Here is a 20,451-nt window from a genome sequence, read left to right as displayed (position 1 = left end):
GATCTGTGTTTTGTTTTGCTCTATCCTCTGCGTTTTCTGCATTAGTCAATGTCATATGACGGTCAGGAGTCACTCTTCCTTTTACCAGAAGAACTTTCAGTGCATAGAAGAGCAAATAGAAAGAGGGTATAAACTTCTTATACAATTTTGGTTAAAATATGTAATAACAGACAAATTCTTAATTTGAAAAATAATCATTTTATTGTAAGTAATTACACAGTAATTATGTTGCAATCTGATGACTTAGGACACATTTTTACAATGAAGATCATTTCAAGCAGCTTCACAATAGTAACAGGAAAATAATGCAACTGAATTTCATAGAAATATAGTAAAATATTTACTGTCCCCAACTGAGCAAGCCAAAGCCAAAGACAACAGGGTTGACAGTGGCAAGGAACCAAAACTCCATCAGGTGACATAATGGAGAAAAAAACCTCGAGAGAAACCAGGCTTAGTCAGGGTGCCGGGGTGACATTACAAATCAGAAGTCTTATTAGATCCGAACATTGAGAATATTTGTCCAGTTCCTTCTCAGTTTAGAATGCAGGAGTTGGGCTTGGTGATGTCGATGAGCCCATCACAGAAAGTCAAATGGTCTCTGCTGACGCTGCGGGGCATCGGTTGTCGGGTCTAGGTGCAGGTCCACCATCTGATCTGGATTTGGCCCGGATCCGGCTGACAACAGTAAACCTTGGTATAAACAGAGACTAATATTAGTGTAGATGCCATTCTTCTTATGATGTAACGAATACATTGAGTGTTATGGGAAGTGTTCTGGGTTCCGACTGATCTAGTTAATGCAGCCTAACAATCATTTAACTGATTTTTGATAATTGATAATGTTCTATGTGTTTGCCATAGAACACATGTTTACCTTCTCTGTTTTAAAAAGATAATTTCTCATTGTACAATCATAAGTCTGAGGATCAGGAAGGAGAGCATTCTCTGTCAACAGTGGGACGAACACTAACAGCAGCTGAATCGTAGTAATTTACGATGGCTGAGCTGGTGGGGATTGCAAAATTATCGATAGATTAAAATAAAGATGTTTGCACTCACACTGGCAAAGTTATGAATGGCATCGAAAGCTCTCGATGAACCTCTGACGGAGGCCCATGAGACATCCCAGGCCAGCAGTGCAAGTTTGACTCGACTGAGTGACGTGAGAGAAACCAGAGCATGTGGGTTTCTCAACAGCCACTCTCACTCGCTAGGAGGATTCACATTAAGCAGAGGGATGGAGGGATCCTCCTCATGTTGCTCTCCACTTCTTTAAACGGTGTCATGCACCAGCCGCTGCTCAACTACAAAAACAACAGTGAGGAGGAGTTCACAGCATTTCATCCCAAAGCATGTGACTAAATACAATTTTAAAAACAGAATATTATGGACTCAATACCTCTTGACATAAAACAACAAATAGCTATTATTCTCAGTGTCCTTGGACACCTCCGACCAGCTGGCTTTTCTGACAAAGTTGTCACTGCACCGCAGCCATCCATCTTCACTGGGGTTACGGATATGACTGATGTAGTGTCCTTAAAGACAGAGAAACTTTAGTAGAACTTTGGGACTGGCTAGAACTACACATGGTCAATGAATAAAAAAATGCCACAACTAAAAAACACTACAAATTCTTACCATAAAACAAATTGTTTCCCAAATGTGATACAACACCATTAAGCCTGTACTGTGCGTCGATGTCGGCTGGTGCTCCCTCCTGTTTAAGAAACAAAACAATTAAATAAGATGATGCTTATCTATCTATCTATCTATCTATCTATCTATCTATCTATCTATCTATCTATCTATCTATCTATCTATCTATCTATCTATCTATCTATCTATCTATCTATCTATCTATCTGTCTGTCTGTCTGTCTATCTGTCTGTCTGTCTGTCTGTCTGTCTGTGAATGGCTGTCTATGCCTTTCCTGTGGTGTTGTAACCGTTTTCTTTTTCCTCAATATTTTCTGGAGAAATGATCTGTCCTGTGTCCTGCGATCTGCTGAGCTGTTCATACATGACACTGTCTGCTTTCCGCTTTCTGTTGAAGGTCATAGATCAAATAAGAAAACACTTCTTGAAACATGAACAAAAAAGTCAAATGGCTTTCCGAAGCTGTCTTTAAGGCCAAGTGTCCACCAAAGCCAGCTGAAAATGCTAGGTGTTCTGCTGACAATGCCTAGCTGCGGCCTGCGGGGGCTTAAGAGCGTTTTGGAAGCACAGCGTTTTTTTCTTCTTCAGTATAGACACTTGGCTTGCTATGATATGGATTATACGGCAAAGTGTTACTAGTATCTCATTTAACAGATAGGTTGTTTCTGTATTGATTCTAAAATGCAGATAGAATGTAAAGTATTTGCGCTGGTTCTTGTTTTAAATTTTGTTCCATTATTATGTTTGTTGTTGTCATCTGTTGACATTGTAGACTCATAATTTGCCCCATCTCCACTGTGATTGGTCGGCTGGGTAAAAAGTGACAGTGATGAGCGCTGCATTTTACTCAAAGTTGAACATTTTAAACTCTCGTCGATTGGTAAGAAACTAGACGTTCAGCGCCACGTTACATTCATGCTGTTTTAAAAACGTGGCGTTCCCATTGAAAACAATTGGATACACCAGCCATCTGTTAAAAAAAAAAAAAACGCTTTGGTGGACACACGGCCTTAGAGTAATTGAGACGTTACAGCATTTCTATCTACAATCTTCGAAGAATACAACAACTGAAATATTACTTGCAGCAGTTAAAACTAACAGGCTAACTGTCCATACCTTTAACGCAGGCTACCGTCAACTCCTCAGGGATCTCCAGTCCATGCTTTAGCTTCCTTATGGTGGACGGTTTGATATCAAAGCGCATCACCAGAAGGACCAGGACCCTGTAGAGACATTTAGATGATCAGAAGTGACCAACTATCGTTTAATTATTCTGCAGGGTAGTAACTGATAAACAGTGTGTCTTACTGTGGAAAGCTGAGAAACTTCAGAGTCTCTGTGGCCTTGGTGGCAGAACAGTGGCTGCACACACATTCAATTGAAGATGCCTGAGGAACACAAAGATATCAGCCAATCAAAAATGACTTGACATGCTCCTGTTCATGTAATAAAATCACTTTAGCACTGACACTCACGTTAAAGCTCTGCTGAAGACTGTCTGTCAGACGCGCTTTAGGGCCGATGACCAGCGAGAGTTGGTTGGAATCTTCCGTAAAGCTTTTCTGGAAGCCACAGCTGAAACCACAGAATGAAAAACACTTCTTTAAACATTTGTATAATTTTATATATGAATAGTGCTATAGTATAATAGGAGTACATTACCTGTCGCACGTGCGCTCACGTTTGAGTATGAACTCCAAATTGGCCACAGGGCAAGTAAATGTGGGCCAAGACCTCATCAGAATATCACTCTCCTCTTTCAGACAGGACAAGCAAGCCATGAGGAACTCATGGGCATCCTGAGAGAAGAAAGAGAAGGACAGTTGAAGAGCTACAATGTTAAATGCAACTTATGAACAAATCAACACATTTTGTTTGCACAACAAAGATAAAGGTTTGTCTGCTGCTGAAAAGGTTGGCATGAATTTTTCTTGAATGCTGGTGGACCAGAGCCCTGCAGTTCACCAGCAAAAGTAAGCTTAAAACTAGGGATGCACCGAATACTCGGCCACCAAAAAACTTTCATCACCGAAACAAAACGGCCAAAATGTTGTGATGACACAAACAGAAATCGCAACCTGCACATGCTTGTCTAAAGCAACATTTCTGTGGTGTGGACGTATATGTGGTTCATCTCACATCTAATGAAGCATCTATAAAATGGGTTGTAACTTGAAAATAATGCTTTGTTTATGTTTCTGTCGATGGACACATGTACTTACTCCTCAGTGATACACTAAGACAACAGTGATAATAAAAGAAAAACGTGGGCAAAATAGTCTCTCTTTGTAAACTTTGTTCAATGCATGCAAGAGCTGCCGTATCTTTGAATATGACCAGTACTTTTCGCCGTCATTACCCAGATGTAGTGTCAGAAGATGCGAATGAGAAGTTGCGCGCGCTGTGAGAAGATTTGTACCATCCGAAAGCGTGCACACGTCTCACAGCGCGCAAATATTGAGTTCTCTTTCAAGTCTTGCGCTTAAACGGACAAACTCACACAAAAAGTATGTCAACATGTCCATCTTGATGAGTATCCTAGCAGACATAGTCTGTATATGCCTTAAGAGAACTTTATACAGTCGAGAAAAACGACACATCAGTGCATTAGGTCTTAAAGGGGTAGTAGCCTTTAAGTTTTCAGTTTCGGTCAAGAATTTTGATTTCGATGCATCCCTACTTAAAACCACGCTTGAAAAATGCATGGAATTAAAAATTCATCCTCACCTGCTGCTTGTTTCCCTTGAAAGCTGGATAGTGATTTTCAATAGTGCCTTTAACTTTAGCCAAGTTTTTCTTCAGGTTGAAGTCACTGCCGCACAGCCTGCTCATTTGCAGGTCAGATAATGCTCTGGAGACAAATGGATGAATAGTATTTGTACAGAATTGCTGTAATGTTAACTCCCAAGCTTATATATGAAGGTTATTCTGCTGTACTCCAGAATGTCATGAGTATTACTTTACGACAAACATCTTAAATGGGAAGATTTTAGATGTAATGTTGAATCAGTGTTGATACCTGAGCAAAGTGGCTCCATTTTTCAATTTTTCCTTCTGGGACAACACATCTCTATGAAAGGGGGAAACACTGAGGAGGCACTGCAAGACGGAGTTCATGTAGCAAGTGTTCCCTAAATTCGGAAGACTGAGAGAATCAGACAGCTTTGGTTAGGAACAGCTTTAAAACACAAATTACAATTGACAGAATCCATGTTTTTTTCTTTCATGAAGAAATTCTGATCTAAACGCTCCTGTTTAAGTACTTGAGACCCGTTTTATGAATTTCTATACAGAACCAAAATATAATAATTTTAAATGGATGACTTGGACCGGGTTATTAAGGAAAAGCAGCCAAAAAGTATCCCAGCATGCACCTTAGAATTAGCAGCGCGTGCTGAGTCGGTGTCTAGACAAAGAATAGTTTTGATTTGTGTATTTTGGGGTTCTTGCATAATTCCTATCCACCATATTTTTAACATAAGAGCGCGTGGGATCATTTTAACTTGAATGTGTGAGGCTTCCAGTTATTTTATCTGTACAAAAACAGTTCATTATGCTGCTTGATGTTGCAAACTAAGTTGCAGTCATATTTCATGTATTATCATAATCATAAACATCAAACGTATAGCGTCAGTTCTGGTAGGTCACGTTAATCAAACTCGGATCAGCTGGCTGTCAGCTGATCATGTCTACCTATAGGATTATGACGTCTATCTTCTTCTCTATTGTTATAAAATGTGGCAAATAGTCATCATAAGCATAGGCAGGTATGTCCAGACTTTTAACATTCACAAGCATCTTTACCCCAAAGCAGCTTGTCCAGCATCATCACCCTGCATAGCTCTGTGTTGTCCAGTCTCTGGTTGCTGTCCGAACAAATTACTGACCCACTGCGGTGCCGATGTCTGAGTGTTTGCCATCGGCTGGATTCCTAAACTCTCCATGTCTTGAAGGCTAAGAAAACATCATGCATATGTTACCTACTATTGTGCTTGTCCAGGTTTGGGGTTCAAAAACCTGAAGCAACACAAAACTCAGTCACTTTACTCACTGTTGAAGTTCAGTAGCAGATCTGTCTGAGGATGTCAAAGAATTGTCCAAGCTGGGAGAGAGTTTTATCTGTTCAACTATTGCTGGGAAGAAAAAGAAGGAAATAAATATGTCTGAATTTTAACAAGTCAAATCAAGAAAAGATCCAGTAGAAAAGGTGCAGAACTGCTTTATATCTTACATGTGACGGGTTCTGTCTTTTGGTCTGCAGCTGGCAGATCAACTTCTGGATGTTCCTCAGATGACCTGTCGACTGCAGGTAAGGAAGAAGTGCCAGTCTTGGTGTCACTGTTCTTCTTTTTATTAGATGAAGACTTGCCTGGCCAAATTAATGACAGCATGTTGCCAAAAATGCGGCGCACAAATGGAAAACGGTGTTTGGAAGAGTTGGGCGATTTGCTGCTGTCAGCAAGAGCTGCAGTGGACGAATCCATCACATCAACTGGAGAAGACAGCCCAAACTTCACCCTGTTTTTTTTCTTCTTCTCTTTTTTGGTCTTTTTATCCATTTTCCCAAATGCCTGAAGAATGTCACTCACCATTTTCTAGAGAGATAGACATTTATGCTTTAATAATTATGCATTAATAATTCTGTTTCTGTAATCTATTCATTAGTGGATGCCGAGGCTAGTTTTCACAATGGAAGTTGCTTCAAGGTGTAAGTAAAGATTGTTCAATTACATGGTAACACTTTACAGTAAGGTTTCATTATTTAACATCGGAAACCTTCTTTAGTTAACATGAACTAAGAATAAACTATTTCAACAGCATTTATTATTCTTAGTTTTTATCAATTACTTTGGCACATTTTTTGAAACAGTCTTTACATCTCTTGCTTTAAGTACAATGGCACAATCACCACCATTTAATATAATATAGATTTAGTATATAACAAATATTTCCATGGTGAAAAAAAATTCTGAACATCAACATCTGAACATTTTGGCCAGTGTGGCTTACACGATGACAAAAACACATTGGCCAATATTACTGACATAATACCATTGAAGCATTAATTAAATGTTTTGGGTGAGTAACTGTATTTTGCAGACATGCAATTTAAATCTGATGTTCCAGCAAAGAGTAAAACTTACAGTTTTGAGAACATTAAGACGGTTTCAAAAAATGTCCCAAAGCGATTGAGAAAAACTGCTACACTTTTTATGTCATATATTTATCGCTGGAATATGTCTGACAGATGGATAATTTAGCATGTGATGATGGCTCACAAGATGAAAGAATGTTTAGAAGTTGTGAAGAGTTTGACAGGTTCACTGACAATCAACATCGACAGTTTTGATTAACAAGCCTGTTAGTCAGTGTGCAAATTGTAGACATTTGTACTAAATATTTGCCCACATGTGCCAAAAACAAATTCAATTTGCTTAAATCAACAAGAAATTCTAATCTGATGTGAACAAGAAACTAACTGCTCAGAGATTTGAATTTACTGTTATGAGGGGAAAAAAGTCTCATTCGAAAATCGAGCCAAAGCGATTGAGAAAGATTGTTATTTCAGCATTACTAATGCATAAAGCACACATGCACAAGTTAATTTGACAGCTGTATAACGCAGTCACGTAATATTAATGATAGTATCGAGATTTTAAATACATAGCTGTGCATATTTTGACAGTATTTCACATTTCAATTTTTCAAAAACATTTAGGTAAATAAACAGCGGGTATTACCTTTATGATCACTCAACCGGTGTGACTATATGGTATGCAGAAATGGTAGAAATGTTCAGTAGCTATTTGCTGTTGAGTCAAAGTGCAGTAAATGGCTAAAACTCTCAAAATCTTCAGGAATTCGGCGGCGTTTGTCTTCAAGTTATTCTGATTCTGCAGAGCAGCGCGAGCTCTTTTGCCGACTGTAATCCAGCGGTTCACTGTGACGTCACCGTACCGCTGTCGCAAACATTCTAACCGTTCTAACATCGCCTCGGTTATTTTTACTTAAAAAATACAGCCTACTACTAATATTTTATAATACTTATGCTTTAATAATTTGTGCCTGAATACTAATTCTTGGCCATTTGTTCATTATTGAACCCGGGCTAGTTCTCGGGGGAAGAATAAAAAAGGTGAAATCACACAAAGAAATATACTTAGGCTACATTTAATTTCACACAATTACAGTTATTTTAGGGATGCATATTAACTTTAAATGCCAGTTAAACTGGGATGCCATTTTACCCTCTGAGAGTTTACATCCACGTTGAATTCTAGAATTCTTGAGTGTTAATATTTATGACAAATTTCATTTCTTATTTAACCAAACTTTAACAACAGATTTCACAAGAGCCATGGGGCCCGTTCTTCATAAGGCACTACTCAGTTAGCTGGATTTGATTGTTGACGATTTGGCATGATCTCGGATTGGAAGCTCATCCTGGACTTGCTATCATAGCAACAGGTCCGTTAGCTTAAACCTGCTAGAGCAGGCTTATTTCTGTAAACAGGATTAGATCGCATCTTGAGGTGATACTTAAAATCTGTCCCAGCCACTGCTACTTTATTACAATACTTCATTACTGCAGGGGCAATAATAATTTTATATAATAATAAATAAATAAAAGTTTATTTGAAAATAATATTTTAATGTGTAAAATTTGCATATAATACTATAGACACAGTCACTTGATTGAGAGATTTATTTGTGAATTGTAATGGAATAAATACTTTATAGGTGTATTGGAGGTTTACACACATTATGCAGTTAATCTTTTTTTTATTTTTTTTATTTGAGTGATGACGGATAATATGGGAGTGGCTTGATGCAAGAGATACAGATCTTTTGATCTTGACCATTAAGAAACTTTAATTAATACTGTCTAAAGCCCTGCATTTATGCCCGAGCCTGACGGGCCCCGACTTTTTTTACGCCCCTAGGGCCGGGCTTCGGGCCAATTTTCACGTCATACCTAAAACGCGGGCCGGGCTTCGGGCCTTTTTTAGGCTTCTCCTTCTTTTTATATTTATTTTATTAATAAAAAGGAACAATGAGATGTTCTGCGCTGGTGAACACGAGACCATAATATCTAACGCGACTCAAGATGGCTCGCACAGTGTTTAGAGCATGTTCAGAGTCCGCGCCAGCAGCAGCAGCGTGCGTTTCTTCAGCGCAGCTGCTAGAGTTAAGGCCGGAGACACACTGCAAGCGTGGTGTGAGCTTGGCGTTTCTATTGCGTGTCATCCGCGGGGCGTCTGCTGCTATTAATGAACAGGGCTATCAATGTAGTCCGATCACTAAACGGTTACTCCTGGCAAACGGTTAAAAAATAAACGTGTGAGAACGTGTTATGGGCTATATGTTGTAGTCAGATAGATATGATGGCGCTGCATGCATCGCCGCAAATGACTAACGCAAGCCAACGCAAATGGCCGTAAATGAAACTTAAAATAAGTCTTAAATCCTCAAAAACACAATCATCTTCAATAAAAATGAATGAGACTTATGATCTTACCAGTGCGCGCTTTCTTATGTGGTCTTTGAATTTGAAATAAGCTGCTGAATAAAATGCATCTTGAATCTTTTGCTTCCGTTGCTGTAAACTCCGTTAAATGAGCATACCACGGGAATTGAAGATCGGATTTATATTCATTTTGCATAGGTGTAAGGTAGGCTATAAGACAACCTGCATGTTCTTTTTTTTATTATTTGTTTTTAGATTGTTTAGCTCCGTTTGCGAGAGCCGCGAGCAGAATCAGCCTGTCTCAGCTCGTCAAAAATGCCTTTTAGGCTACTGTGGTGGTAATAGTTGGCGAAATTAACTAACATTGTGATGCTTGAAGTGTTTTATATTTATGGATTTTATTATAGGCAAGACAAGTCAAGAGTTGATTTGAGAGACTAAATAGATTTAATATGCGGTTAACTCACTGTCGGCCGCTGGTCGCTTGGTCTTCACTTAAAAAAAATTAAAACTATAATTTAACAAACAAAAAAATGCTCTAAACATTTTTCTAAATTAACTTAATAAAAAAACGAAATAACTATTTTAATGGCTGAAAAAAAAAAAACGGGCTCCAGTCGGACTCGGGCTGAGAATTTTGATAAGCTGTCGGACACGGGCCGGGCTAGGGACTCAGCGTCTCGGGCCAGGGCCTAGATTTGAGGCCCGTGCAGGGCTCTAATACTGTCACATCTGCTTTAAATTGAATTAAAAATAAAATTACGACATTAATATAAAATGTAATGTCTGTACAAATATAAAATCGTGAATATCATTGGGAATCATGTTCATCAAAACAGTGCACATTTAATTTATCTAACTTTTATTACACGGCTCTGTGAAATACTTGATTCTGATTGGTCAATCGCACATTCCAGCGGTATGTTATTTCCAGATAACAACCGCTCATCCGGGTACTACGAGTTATCTTGACCGGTACTACTTCTATGCTTAACGCTGGCGCCATCTTGTGGCTTAAACAGCCGTAGGTTACAACGGAAGACTTCAAGGCAACGTTTTTAATATAGATATTTTTCTTACACAAACGCATCGATTCGAATCAGAAGGCTCTATTAACCCATCGGAGCTGTGTGGAGCACGTTATTTGACAGACAGCTGCATTTTTTATGGAACTTCAAACACAACTACAACTACTGCTTGGATTAACGTTAGCCTGGACTTTTTAAATACATCTCCGATTGTATTTGTCTGAAAGAAGAATGTCATATACACCTATGATAACTTGAGGGTGAGTAAATCATAGGCTTGGTTTAATTTTTGGGTGAACTAACCCTTTCAGCATTCATTTTCAACATTTAGCAAGGGCATATGGCAAATCTTCAGCAATAGATAAAGGCTTAAAGCAGGTTGGAACTGTTTTGCTTCGCGGAAGCTTTGCGTAAGAGCTAATAAAATATTTAATCTCAAGACAATATTTTGTGTCTAATAATTATTTATTTGACACTAGTAGCCGTGTAATAAGCGGGATAATGTACACCCAGCCGGTTGTTATCGCAGAATAAACCCCTTCAGAGTGATGCAAGAACCGGTTGGGTGTACATTATCCCTTACTTATGTTGGTTTGGTCGTTTGTCTGTTTCCTTATAAAGTTTTTTGCCAGGTGGCTTTTTTAATTATATGATGTCATTACGCTGTCTTGACACCAGCCAATCGCTGCATTGCTGATCGTGGTTTCGAGTATCGATGCATCTGCCCTCTTAAGGGAACACAGGCACAAGCAGTGATCTCGGATAACTTGATCCAGATATTTTAATCCAATCCGCAAATTCGTTTGAAGAACCAAATTAGCCAGAGATCAGTTATCACGATTAAAAGATTTGGGATCTGTCAAATCATCTCAGATGTATTAAGCGAGGTACGAAGAACGGGCCCCTGAAGCATACTCTCGTCTCTCACAAATCTGGTCCTTGTTTGTTTATTGATTACTCAGCCAGATCCACCTGATTTTTCCCCTTCAAAGTTGATATTGCAAAATTGACAAACTGATCATTGTATAACTGCTACTTCTGTGTTATTTTTTTATCCAGATTTTGTGATCGTTCATTGCAATTTTCAGCATAGAGGAATTACACATTCTCATTGCTGTTACTGTCCTGCAACTATCCAAAGAAACTATAAGTTTACTAGAGTCAAACTAAAGTTGGGTATTCCTAAAATGGGTATTTAGTTGGGTAACTAAATTGGGTATTCCTGCCAGGAAGCTCATTCTTCAATAATCCGTAACACAGCACCACCTGCTTTACTCCCTACTGTGCCCGGGCCCCACAGAAGTATACTGTACTTCCGTTAAATCTGGCGACTTCTCAATTCATTACACAGCTACCGTCAGTGTCATGACCCATCCATACATCGATTACGTCAGTGGTTCAGTATCCTCCAACAGTGCTTTCTAAGACAATTTCCTTATGTGAATCTTTGCAGACAACTCACCCTCTTTCTGACCCTCCACTTTCACCCTCTGTGTCCATTGATAGGCTATATCTCCATGTCCAACTCTTTCATCTTTCCACTTGCCACTAGAGTCATTACATTAGAATGACATTTCTTTTATTTCTTTTTTTCTTTTTTGCAGTGGAAAAATCTTATATTTTTGTTAGTAAATTATATAAGGCATTACAGATACAAGTACTTGTGTCCATGTTTTAAAAAACACTGCGGCAGTGTGGCTATCATACGCTTGCATAATCCCGATGAAAATGACTGCAGGCTTATTCAAAACGAACACTTCTTAGAGTAACACTATTGCCAGAAGTTTTGGGACGCCTGCCTTTACATGCCCATGAACTTCAGCGACATCCAATTGTTAAACCATAGGGTTTAATATTTAACTATAACAACTTTTTCTGGAAAGGCTTTCCACAAGGTTTAGGAGTGTATTTATGGGAATTTTTGACCATTCTTCTAAAAGCAAATTGGTGAGGTCAGGCACTGATGTTGGATGGGAAAGTCTGGCTCACAGTCACCGCTCTAATTCATCCCAAAGGTGTTCTATCGAGTTGAGGTCAGGGCTCTATGCAGGAGCATACAATGTATTGGTATGCTGTAGCATTAAGAGTTCCTTTTACTGACCCAACCCCTGAAAAACAACCCATAGCCACATAATCCCCCTCCACCAACCATTACACTGGGCACAATGCAGTCAAACAAGTTCTATTCTCCTGGCCAATCCCAGACTCGTCCACTGGATTGCCAGACAGAGAAGCATGATTCGTCACTCCAGAGAACATGTCTCCACTTCTCTGGAGTCCAGTGGCAGCGTACTTTACACCACTGCATCCGACGCTTTGCATTGCACTCTGTGATGTAAGGCTTGAATGCAGCTGCTCGGCCATGGAAACCCATTCCATGAAGCTCTCTACGCACTGTTATTGAGCTAATCTGAAGGCCACATGAAGTTTGGAGTTCTGTAGCTATTCTGCTTTATAGAAAGTTGGTAACTTCTGCTCACTGTGCGACCTCAGCATGGGCTGACTCCACTCTTTCTGATTTTACATGGCCTACCACTTCACTACCACTGCAGTTGCTCCCAATTGCTTCTATTTCACAAATGGACTTGTTGCACATTTGGCAATCTATCACAGTACCATGCTTAAATTCACTGAGCTACCGAGAGCCACCCATTCTTTCACAAATGAATGTAGAAGCAGTTTGCATGCCTAGGTGCTTGATTTTATAGACCTATGGCCATGGAAGTGATTGGAACATCTGAATTTAATGATTTAGAGGCATGTCCCAATACTTTTGGAAATATAGGCCCTGCCCCAAATGGCACCCTAAACCCTCACGATGTTCCTCTGAGTCTGCACAACATAATGCTGCTTTGACTGCTGGGTAGAAGTCCACTGTGTAGCTCGCGAACTTGCAGGCTCAGCTAAAGTGTGCATCAAGGGCGCATAGCAGCTACAAAGGGGTGCTCAAGAGTACCCTTCTTTAAGCTTGAACAAGTCTTAAAACTCATCTTTTAATGTGTGCTTCTGTCTGGTTCTTAAAGGACAACTCCGGTGAGAAATGAACCTAGGGGTAATTAACAGATGATACAGAGTAGATCGTTCTCTGGGATGCGTTTTAATGAAAATCGAATTTAAAGAGTTTTATCTTTAAAAACAGATTAGCTTATAACGCTAGTCTATGGGGCACAGGGTAGACACAGGGTGGTAAAATTAAATCGCTATTTAATACCACTAACAAGGCTCAAAATAGCCTCACACTAACACGGTAGCATAATGAGGGTCCCTACTAGGGATGCGCGATATACCGGTACTGGAAAAATACCAGTATATATTTTATTTAAAACGGTACGATATCATGATTTGGCACCTTTCGGTATATGCTGCTTTTCCGGAGTTCACCGCTAGATGGCAGCGCTCTACCCAAACTGACCCGAAACAACCGGCAAATGTGACAACAACATAGACGGACAAAATGGATAAAGCAGTTGAATCTCACTCAAGATGCCCAAAACGAATTAATAAAGAGAGGAGTAGAAGTGACATTTGTAATGACTTTGCTTATAAAACTGATGAAGAACCATCAAACCTAGCCAAGAAGTATCTGTCACTATCCTGACTTTAAGACTTCTGAAGAGATCGACAGGTCAGTGAATCATTCAAACCATCTCATTTAGACATTTATTTTCTTTTTACACTGATCAACGCACACACACAGCCTGACATAAGATTGAATATCACAATCTCCAGCGTTCGTTTCAACCAATGACATCCCAGGTAGCAAAATTTGTGCGGGCCGAAAGCGGCCCAATTAAGGCTAAAACACTCGGCCGATCCTCGGCATGAATCTAGGTCCGATTGCTCTGCGAGTGCTCGGTTATAACGCGGCCCGAGTGCTCGGATATAACGCGGCCCGAGTGCTCGGATATAACGCGGCCCGAGTGTTCGGATATAACGCGGCCCGAGTGCTCGGTTATAACGCGGCCCGAGTGCTCGGTTATAACGCGGCCCGAGTGCTCGGATATAACGCGGCCCGAGTGCTCGGTTATAACGCGGCCCGAGTGCTCGGATATAACGCGGCCCGAGTGCTCGGTTATAACGCGGCCCGAGTGTTCGGATATAACGCGGCCCGAGTGAGAGAAAGTAAAGCCCCCCTCCAAACCACTCTCAAATGTTTGGGCTGAATTAAACATTATGGATTTCCATTCATTAATACTTAAACGGCTGAGCAGCCGTTTATTATGCAAGATACACTTAAAATAAAACATCACAAGACAGTTTTCATGTTTAATGCTTTTTATTGGAGCTGCTGGAGCATACACGCTCCCATAACGTCTTTCATTTATCAAACACTGCTCACAACTCACATTTTTAATAACAGATATTAAAATATCACAACAGCATTAAAGGGTTAATTCACTCAAAAACGAAAATTATGTCATTACTTACCCTCATGTCGTTGGACACCCGTCAGACCTCCGTTCATCTTCAGACAAAGATGAAGATAGGACTTCATTTACACCAATGTCATTTCCTCTCTCAAGACCCATAAAGGCACTAAAGACGTCGTTACAAAGCCCATCTCACTACAGTGGCTCTACAATCATTTTATGAAGACACGAGAATATTTAGTTTTTTTGCACAGAAAAACTAACGACTATAATGTGATGGCCAGATTTCAAAACAAAGTTTCAAACCTTTATGAATCAGCATTGTGATTTATTACGCGGATAACTGCTGAAATCATGTGACATCGGCGATCTGAATTATTACACTGACAGTTCAAAACTGTTTTGAATTCCGCCCATCACTATACAAGTAGTTATTTAGTTGTTGTTTTTTTGCGCACAAAAATTATTCTCGTTGCATGAATTATTGTAGAATCACTGTAGTGAGATGGCTTTGTAACGGCTTTAGTGCCTTTTATGGGTCTTGAGAGAGGAAATGACATTGGTGTAAATGAAGGCCTATCTTCATTTGTGGCTGAAGATGAACGGAGGTCTGACGGGTGTCCATCAACATTAGGGTAAGTACTTATTGACAGAATTTTCGTTTTTGGATGAACTAACCCTTTAATGTAAAATCAAGGAGTGCCTCAATATTTTCAACTTTGAAACATTTAATTCTGGTACGCCGCAGTTCTGAGTTGTCTACGTGGTCTGTCTCATCGCCCTCTGGCTTCTGCCACCATCCCTATCAGAGGCTAGCTGCAGCCACCTGGTGATGAGGAGCTCTATTTCCTTTTCGGAAGAATCTTTGGTGAGGGCATTCCGGCGGACTGCATCTGAGAAAAACATGACAGAAAAAGTGATAGCGTCGCCACGTGATGTTACTCAGCAACCACCAAAACTTAGTTTGGATGTCACCACATTGCAGTTGTCCAGCACTGACACTCACCCAGAACCACACTTTTTAAAATAAGCCCTTTGAATGCAGGCTTTCGGTTGGCCCCACTCCAATTAACGAGTCTCGCCAGTGAGGTACTCATTGTTCTTTTCAAGACCCGCCCCACGGTGTCTTTAAGAGTCATGCCTCCGACCATTCCAAGGAGAACAGTCTGAAACAAAAGACATGTAAATCATTAGTTATTTAAGGAATATAGCATGCAGGCATGTGATCCGCTAGATTTTTTTTTTTTTAAAGGAGTAAAATCTGTCCCCGATTGTAAATCACGACGCCTGTGTGTTTGCTGTGACATTTCTAATCACCACAAACACACTGTAAAGATTTAGAGTTTTTACAGCAATACCTGAGTTTAAAGGGTTAAATTAAGCAGAGATAGCTCTCTAATGTATTAATTGCAGGTCATTATTGAATAGTGATTACGTTACACACACACACACTGACTCAGGTCCCCTGTTAGATAGTAAATCACGACGCCTGTATGTTTCTCTCTTCAACCCCCACAACCCCCCACTCACAATTTACATTTCAATAAGGGAAGACTTGAAAAACCAGTTTGTGAACCACAGGCCAATAGAGCTCAAACTACCAATGTGGCAGAACCCTTCTCAAATAAACTAGAGAAGATGCTGGGATTTGCCCTGCCAAATTAAAATAAAATACAGTTTTTACAAATCGCTAGGCTCACAAACTGGGTTTTCAAGTCTTCCCTTATTAAAATGTAAATTGTTTGTGGGGGTTGTGGGATCTACTGTGTTTGTGGGCCCAGTTTACCTACAAATGAAAATTAGCCCATGATTTACTCACCCTCAAGTCATCCCAAGTGTATATGACATTCTTTTTTCAAATTAATAAAATCTGAGTTATTTAAATTTATATTTAAAAAAGTCCTGGCTCTTCCCAGCTTTAAAATGCCAGTGCCTTTTGTTGGTCCATAAAAGTGCATCTAACCATCATATAACTGATCCACACAGCTCCGGGGGTTGATAAAGGCCTTCTGAAGCAGTGCATTTGTGTAATAAAAATATCCATATTTAAACATTTATAGACTAAAATACTAGCTTTCGGTTTTCAGTGCTACACGAATCAACTTGGTTAAATTAAAGAATTGTTATTAAATTCTCTTCTGCTCACAAAGGCTGCATTTATTTGATCAAAAAATACAGTAAAACACCAATATTGTGAAATTGGTACAATTTTTTTTTAAAAAATTACAATTTTAATATACTGAAATTATTTATTCCGGTGATGCAATGCTGAATTTTTAACCCGTCACATGATCTTTCAGAAATCATTACCATTTGATTTCATGCTCAAACATTTGATTATCATTGCTGAAAACAGTTTTGCTGCTTCATATTTTTGTGGAAAGGGTGATATTTTTTCAGGATTTCTTGAAAATTATAATACTTTTTTTTTTTAAGTTGAATGAACATTATTTATTGTTATTTATCAAAAATATTAAATGTATTTAATATTTATTAAATATAAATATTTTGTAAAGATTTTAAACATCTCTTTAATGCATGATGAACTGAAGTATTAATTTCTCTCCTTTTTAAGTCCATCAAATTCCAATATTAATATTAATTAGATCAATAAATCCATATTAAGGGTATTTTGCAATTTTAATCCTCATGCAGTAACCAGCATATGTGTGGACCCTCACCAACCCTTGTACTGTTTTTTTAAATATTACTGCTGTGCATTCTGATTCACGTGGGTCTTTTCTTCTGGATTAATCCAGAATTAATCACATCTCGAAGCATGAGTGAGAGTGGGGACTGATTTTAGGAATGATCTGATGCATCATTTAACTAACCAAATTCTTCTTCTCCTCTGGATTCTTTAATGTCTCTTCCAAACATTGTAGCTCCTCAATAGTTGAAACTGGGAGCTTAAAATGTGTTGGGTCTGGTGTGGTGTTTGGAATTGCTTGACTGCTGGAAATTTTTTGAAGCTGCAACAAGATGTGCAACTGCTGCTCTTTGATAGATTCAAGTTGTACTAAAATCTCCTTGGCAATTGCTGTAAAACACACGAAAAAGCAGGCAGAGCAGATTAGTAGCAAAACATTGTACATAGATATGTCAGAGTAAACTAAGAGAGATCACTTGTAGAATTCCCACCTGTTGGCACAGCCTCCCGAGAAGACCTGTTTTGCATGTCATGCACTTGTGGGGTGTTCTTAAAAAAAAAAAAAAAAAAAAAAAAAACATTCTTCGATGCTTTAATCTCGTCACACATATAGAAAAGTGATTTTTTGTTTCCATAAGCTATTGAACAGATTTCTTTCCCTTCTTACTTGATAAACAGTTTGGCCTGATGAGTGACTTCTGCCAGCTGCTGCATGGGTTGGGGCTACCGGGCTGTTTGTAGTGGAGACTGGAGACCACGGTGGTGGATTAGCTGGTGTGTTGTTCACTGAAGAGGGAGAAGCCCACTGACCTACTGAAATCCTACCTGTGGGCACAGCCCCCTCACAAGACCTGTTTTGTGTGTCATGTATTTGTGGGGTGTGCTAAAGGAAAGAAAGAAATATATTTTGTAATCTCATCATTCATATACCAAAGTATTCCTCCCCCCACCAGCTATAGAATATTCAAACTTTGGTGCCCTTCTTACTTGATAAACAGTTAGGCCCGATGACTGACTTCTGCCAGCTGTTGCATGGGTTGGGGTGTCTGCCGAGCTGTTTGCAGCTGAAGGGGAATGAACTGTGGTCTCTGAAATATGGCAAGGGGACCAAAAACCTTGACCAGCTCGCTGACTCCCTTCACCTAGAGTCGTCACAAAGGTGCAAATGGCCGTTATGTTAGTTTCACCCAGATGCTTAATACAAGATTAATGGAAACCTCTGTACAGGCCTACCACCAAGAGATGGGATGCAGGGGGCTGGTGCAAGGGGGGTGTAAGATTTAGTTTTGGTTGGGGCACGAGGTGCAGCAGTCATCCCTTGCTCCTCTTCCTCCTCTTCACTGCTGCTTGCTATTCTTTTACAGCCTCTGACATTGATTATATTGGAAGGTCAGTTTGTCATTGCAGTGAATAATAAATTATATTTAATACATTTAAAAAGTTGGTTATGTCAAGAGGGGGTGCATTGTAAGGCCCTCTAGCTTGCAGCCTAATTGTTTGCAAAGGTGTATTGTAACTTTTAACATGGTCATTCAAATGCTTTGAAGGAAATTATGGGCCACTCCTACCTATTCTTTCTTTTTAAGTACTCTGGCCTGTTGTCCTCATCCTCATCTGTATTTAGATCAGAGGTCAATGTGGCCTCTAGCAGCTTTGCACATGCAACCTCATAAACGTCTGTCAACACAAATGCAAATCAGGCTCATGTTTTTGGTGCAGTAAGGCTTCAATTAAATAAGTGTGGAATTGTGTAATTTGAGAATAAAGCAGTACTCTACCATGAGAATACATCACACGGACCCTGAATTGAGCCCAGTCAGCACCTGGCATCACACCATCTTTAGTTGACCTACGCAGCTTTGCAAGAGATAAAAAAGGGGGCCAGAAACTTTGGTCTCCTTTCAGCCAATTAGTATGGACAACCTCAACCTCCTTTGAGCTAACAAACTCCACAACATGATACATTCTATAAAGAAGAAGAAGAAATATAGGTCGCCAGCTATAGAACAAGAACATTAATGTACAGCAACATTTATAAAAAAACAACATTAAATTAGGCATCAATTATGATCAGCAACGAATCACACATCACTAATCAGGTGAAAATCCTGCCTAACTGGTAATCAGTGGCATAACTAATAACCCAGAACAATCTCTAAAACAGTGGTTCCCAACCACGTTCCTGGAGGCCAAATGTGCACTGTTGGTGGGCCTCCAGGAATGTGGTTGGGAACCATTGCTCTTAAAAAACAACCTCAACACAACAATTAAAGGGTTTGTTGACTTCAAAATGAGTTCTTATATTTTACTCAGTCCCATCTCAAATGTTTATTTCTCTTTCTTCAGTCGAAAAGAAATTACCGTAAGTTTGAAGAAAACAAAAATTTTCCACACCACTGACTTATAACAACCAACATGTTGAAGTTCCAAATCAATGCGGTTTCAAAGGAAAGTTCAGAGACTCTGTGTGATCCAGATGAGGAATACATTTACATGTAAATGTAATAGGGTCTTATCTAGCAAATAATTTTTTTTTTTTTACCCTAAATTGCTCTTGCACTGCGGTTCACCACTGATTGCACAATCACGTCAAAACCATCATGCTAAACCAACAATGTCAGACTATTTTGATGTTGAAAATACTGTTTTTGGTAAAGGCTTTTTGGTAAAGGCGGCAAATAAGGTTAAAAAGTATACATTTAATTTTTTTTTTAAATGACCGGTGGTTTGTCTAGATAAGACCCTATTCCTTATCTGGGATCGTGCAGAGCATCAGAAGCAGTCCCTTTGAAACTACATTGATCTAATAACATTTTGTTTGCCATGAAAGTCAATAAGGAGAAAAATCCTGGAATATTTTCCTAAATAAACACTTTTCAACTGAAGACAGACAGACATGAACACATTTGATGAGATGGGGGTGAGTAAAATATCATGAAATTTTCATTTTAAGTGACGTGATCCTTTAAGCTTAATGTAAATGCAACAAAGGCATTCCCACATGTTTGTCTTTGAAAGGGAGGATGACATATTTACGAAGGCCATCATTAACTTTAACACACTTCAAACTATCTGACAACTGTGAGAGAAGAAACACGTCCAAGCTAGATGAACTCAGGGGATATGTGTAGAATGGCTCAACAGCATGGAACTGATAGTACACCAAGTGCATATTACCTTCAAGCAAAATGATATTCTGAAGCAAGCCAATGTCACTACCTATTTTAATACAGTTGTCCCCCTTCGTAATTTTAACACAAAATTGATCCGTATG

At 39.3% G+C, this 20,451-nt stretch overlaps 1 protein-coding gene across 1 annotated transcript; it reads right to left on the bottom strand.

The window, feature by feature from the left end:
• Positions 1 to 234: 234 nt before the first annotated feature.
• LOC137088833 (ubiquitin carboxyl-terminal hydrolase 37-like) lies at positions 235 to 5,805 on the bottom strand. The gene is made up of 12 exons (XM_067452185.1): positions 5,713 to 5,805; positions 5,466 to 5,615; positions 4,681 to 4,806; positions 4,389 to 4,512; positions 3,324 to 3,460; positions 3,137 to 3,236; positions 2,970 to 3,049; positions 2,778 to 2,884; positions 1,941 to 2,049; positions 1,645 to 1,727; positions 1,403 to 1,541; positions 235 to 1,307 (listed from the first exon to the last, which is right to left on the bottom strand). The coding sequence occupies exons 2-12, from the start codon at positions 5,603 to 5,605 to the stop codon at positions 1,304 to 1,306; spliced, it is 1,149 nt and encodes a 382-aa protein (XP_067308286.1). The 5' UTR covers positions 5,606 to 5,615; positions 5,713 to 5,805; the 3' UTR covers positions 235 to 1,303.
• Between the last annotated feature and the right edge of the window lie 14,646 nt (positions 5,806 to 20,451).

This window comes from Pseudorasbora parva, chromosome 9 (assembly GCF_024679245.1).
Source record: "Pseudorasbora parva isolate DD20220531a chromosome 9, ASM2467924v1, whole genome shotgun sequence".
Taxonomy (NCBI): Eukaryota; Metazoa; Chordata; class Actinopteri; order Cypriniformes; family Gobionidae; genus Pseudorasbora; species Pseudorasbora parva.
The sequence above is the reverse complement of the archived record's forward strand: the minus strand, read 5'-3'. Positions and strand labels throughout refer to the sequence as shown.

Excerpts from the sequence above, each read along its gene's own strand:
- LOC137088833 (XM_067452185.1), bottom strand. The coding sequence starts at position 5,605 with ATGGAGAGTTTAGGAATCCAGCCGATGGCAAACACTCAGACATCGGCA. Across the intron at positions 3,050-3,136 it reads GTCTTCAGCAGAGCTTTAAC|GCATCTTCAATTGAATGTGT; the intron begins GTGAGTGTCAGT and ends TGTGTTCCTCAG. Across the intron at positions 1,728-1,940 it reads AAGAAAACGGTTACAACACC|ACAGGAGGGAGCACCAGCCG; the intron begins ACAGGAAAGGCA and ends TTTGTTTCTTAA.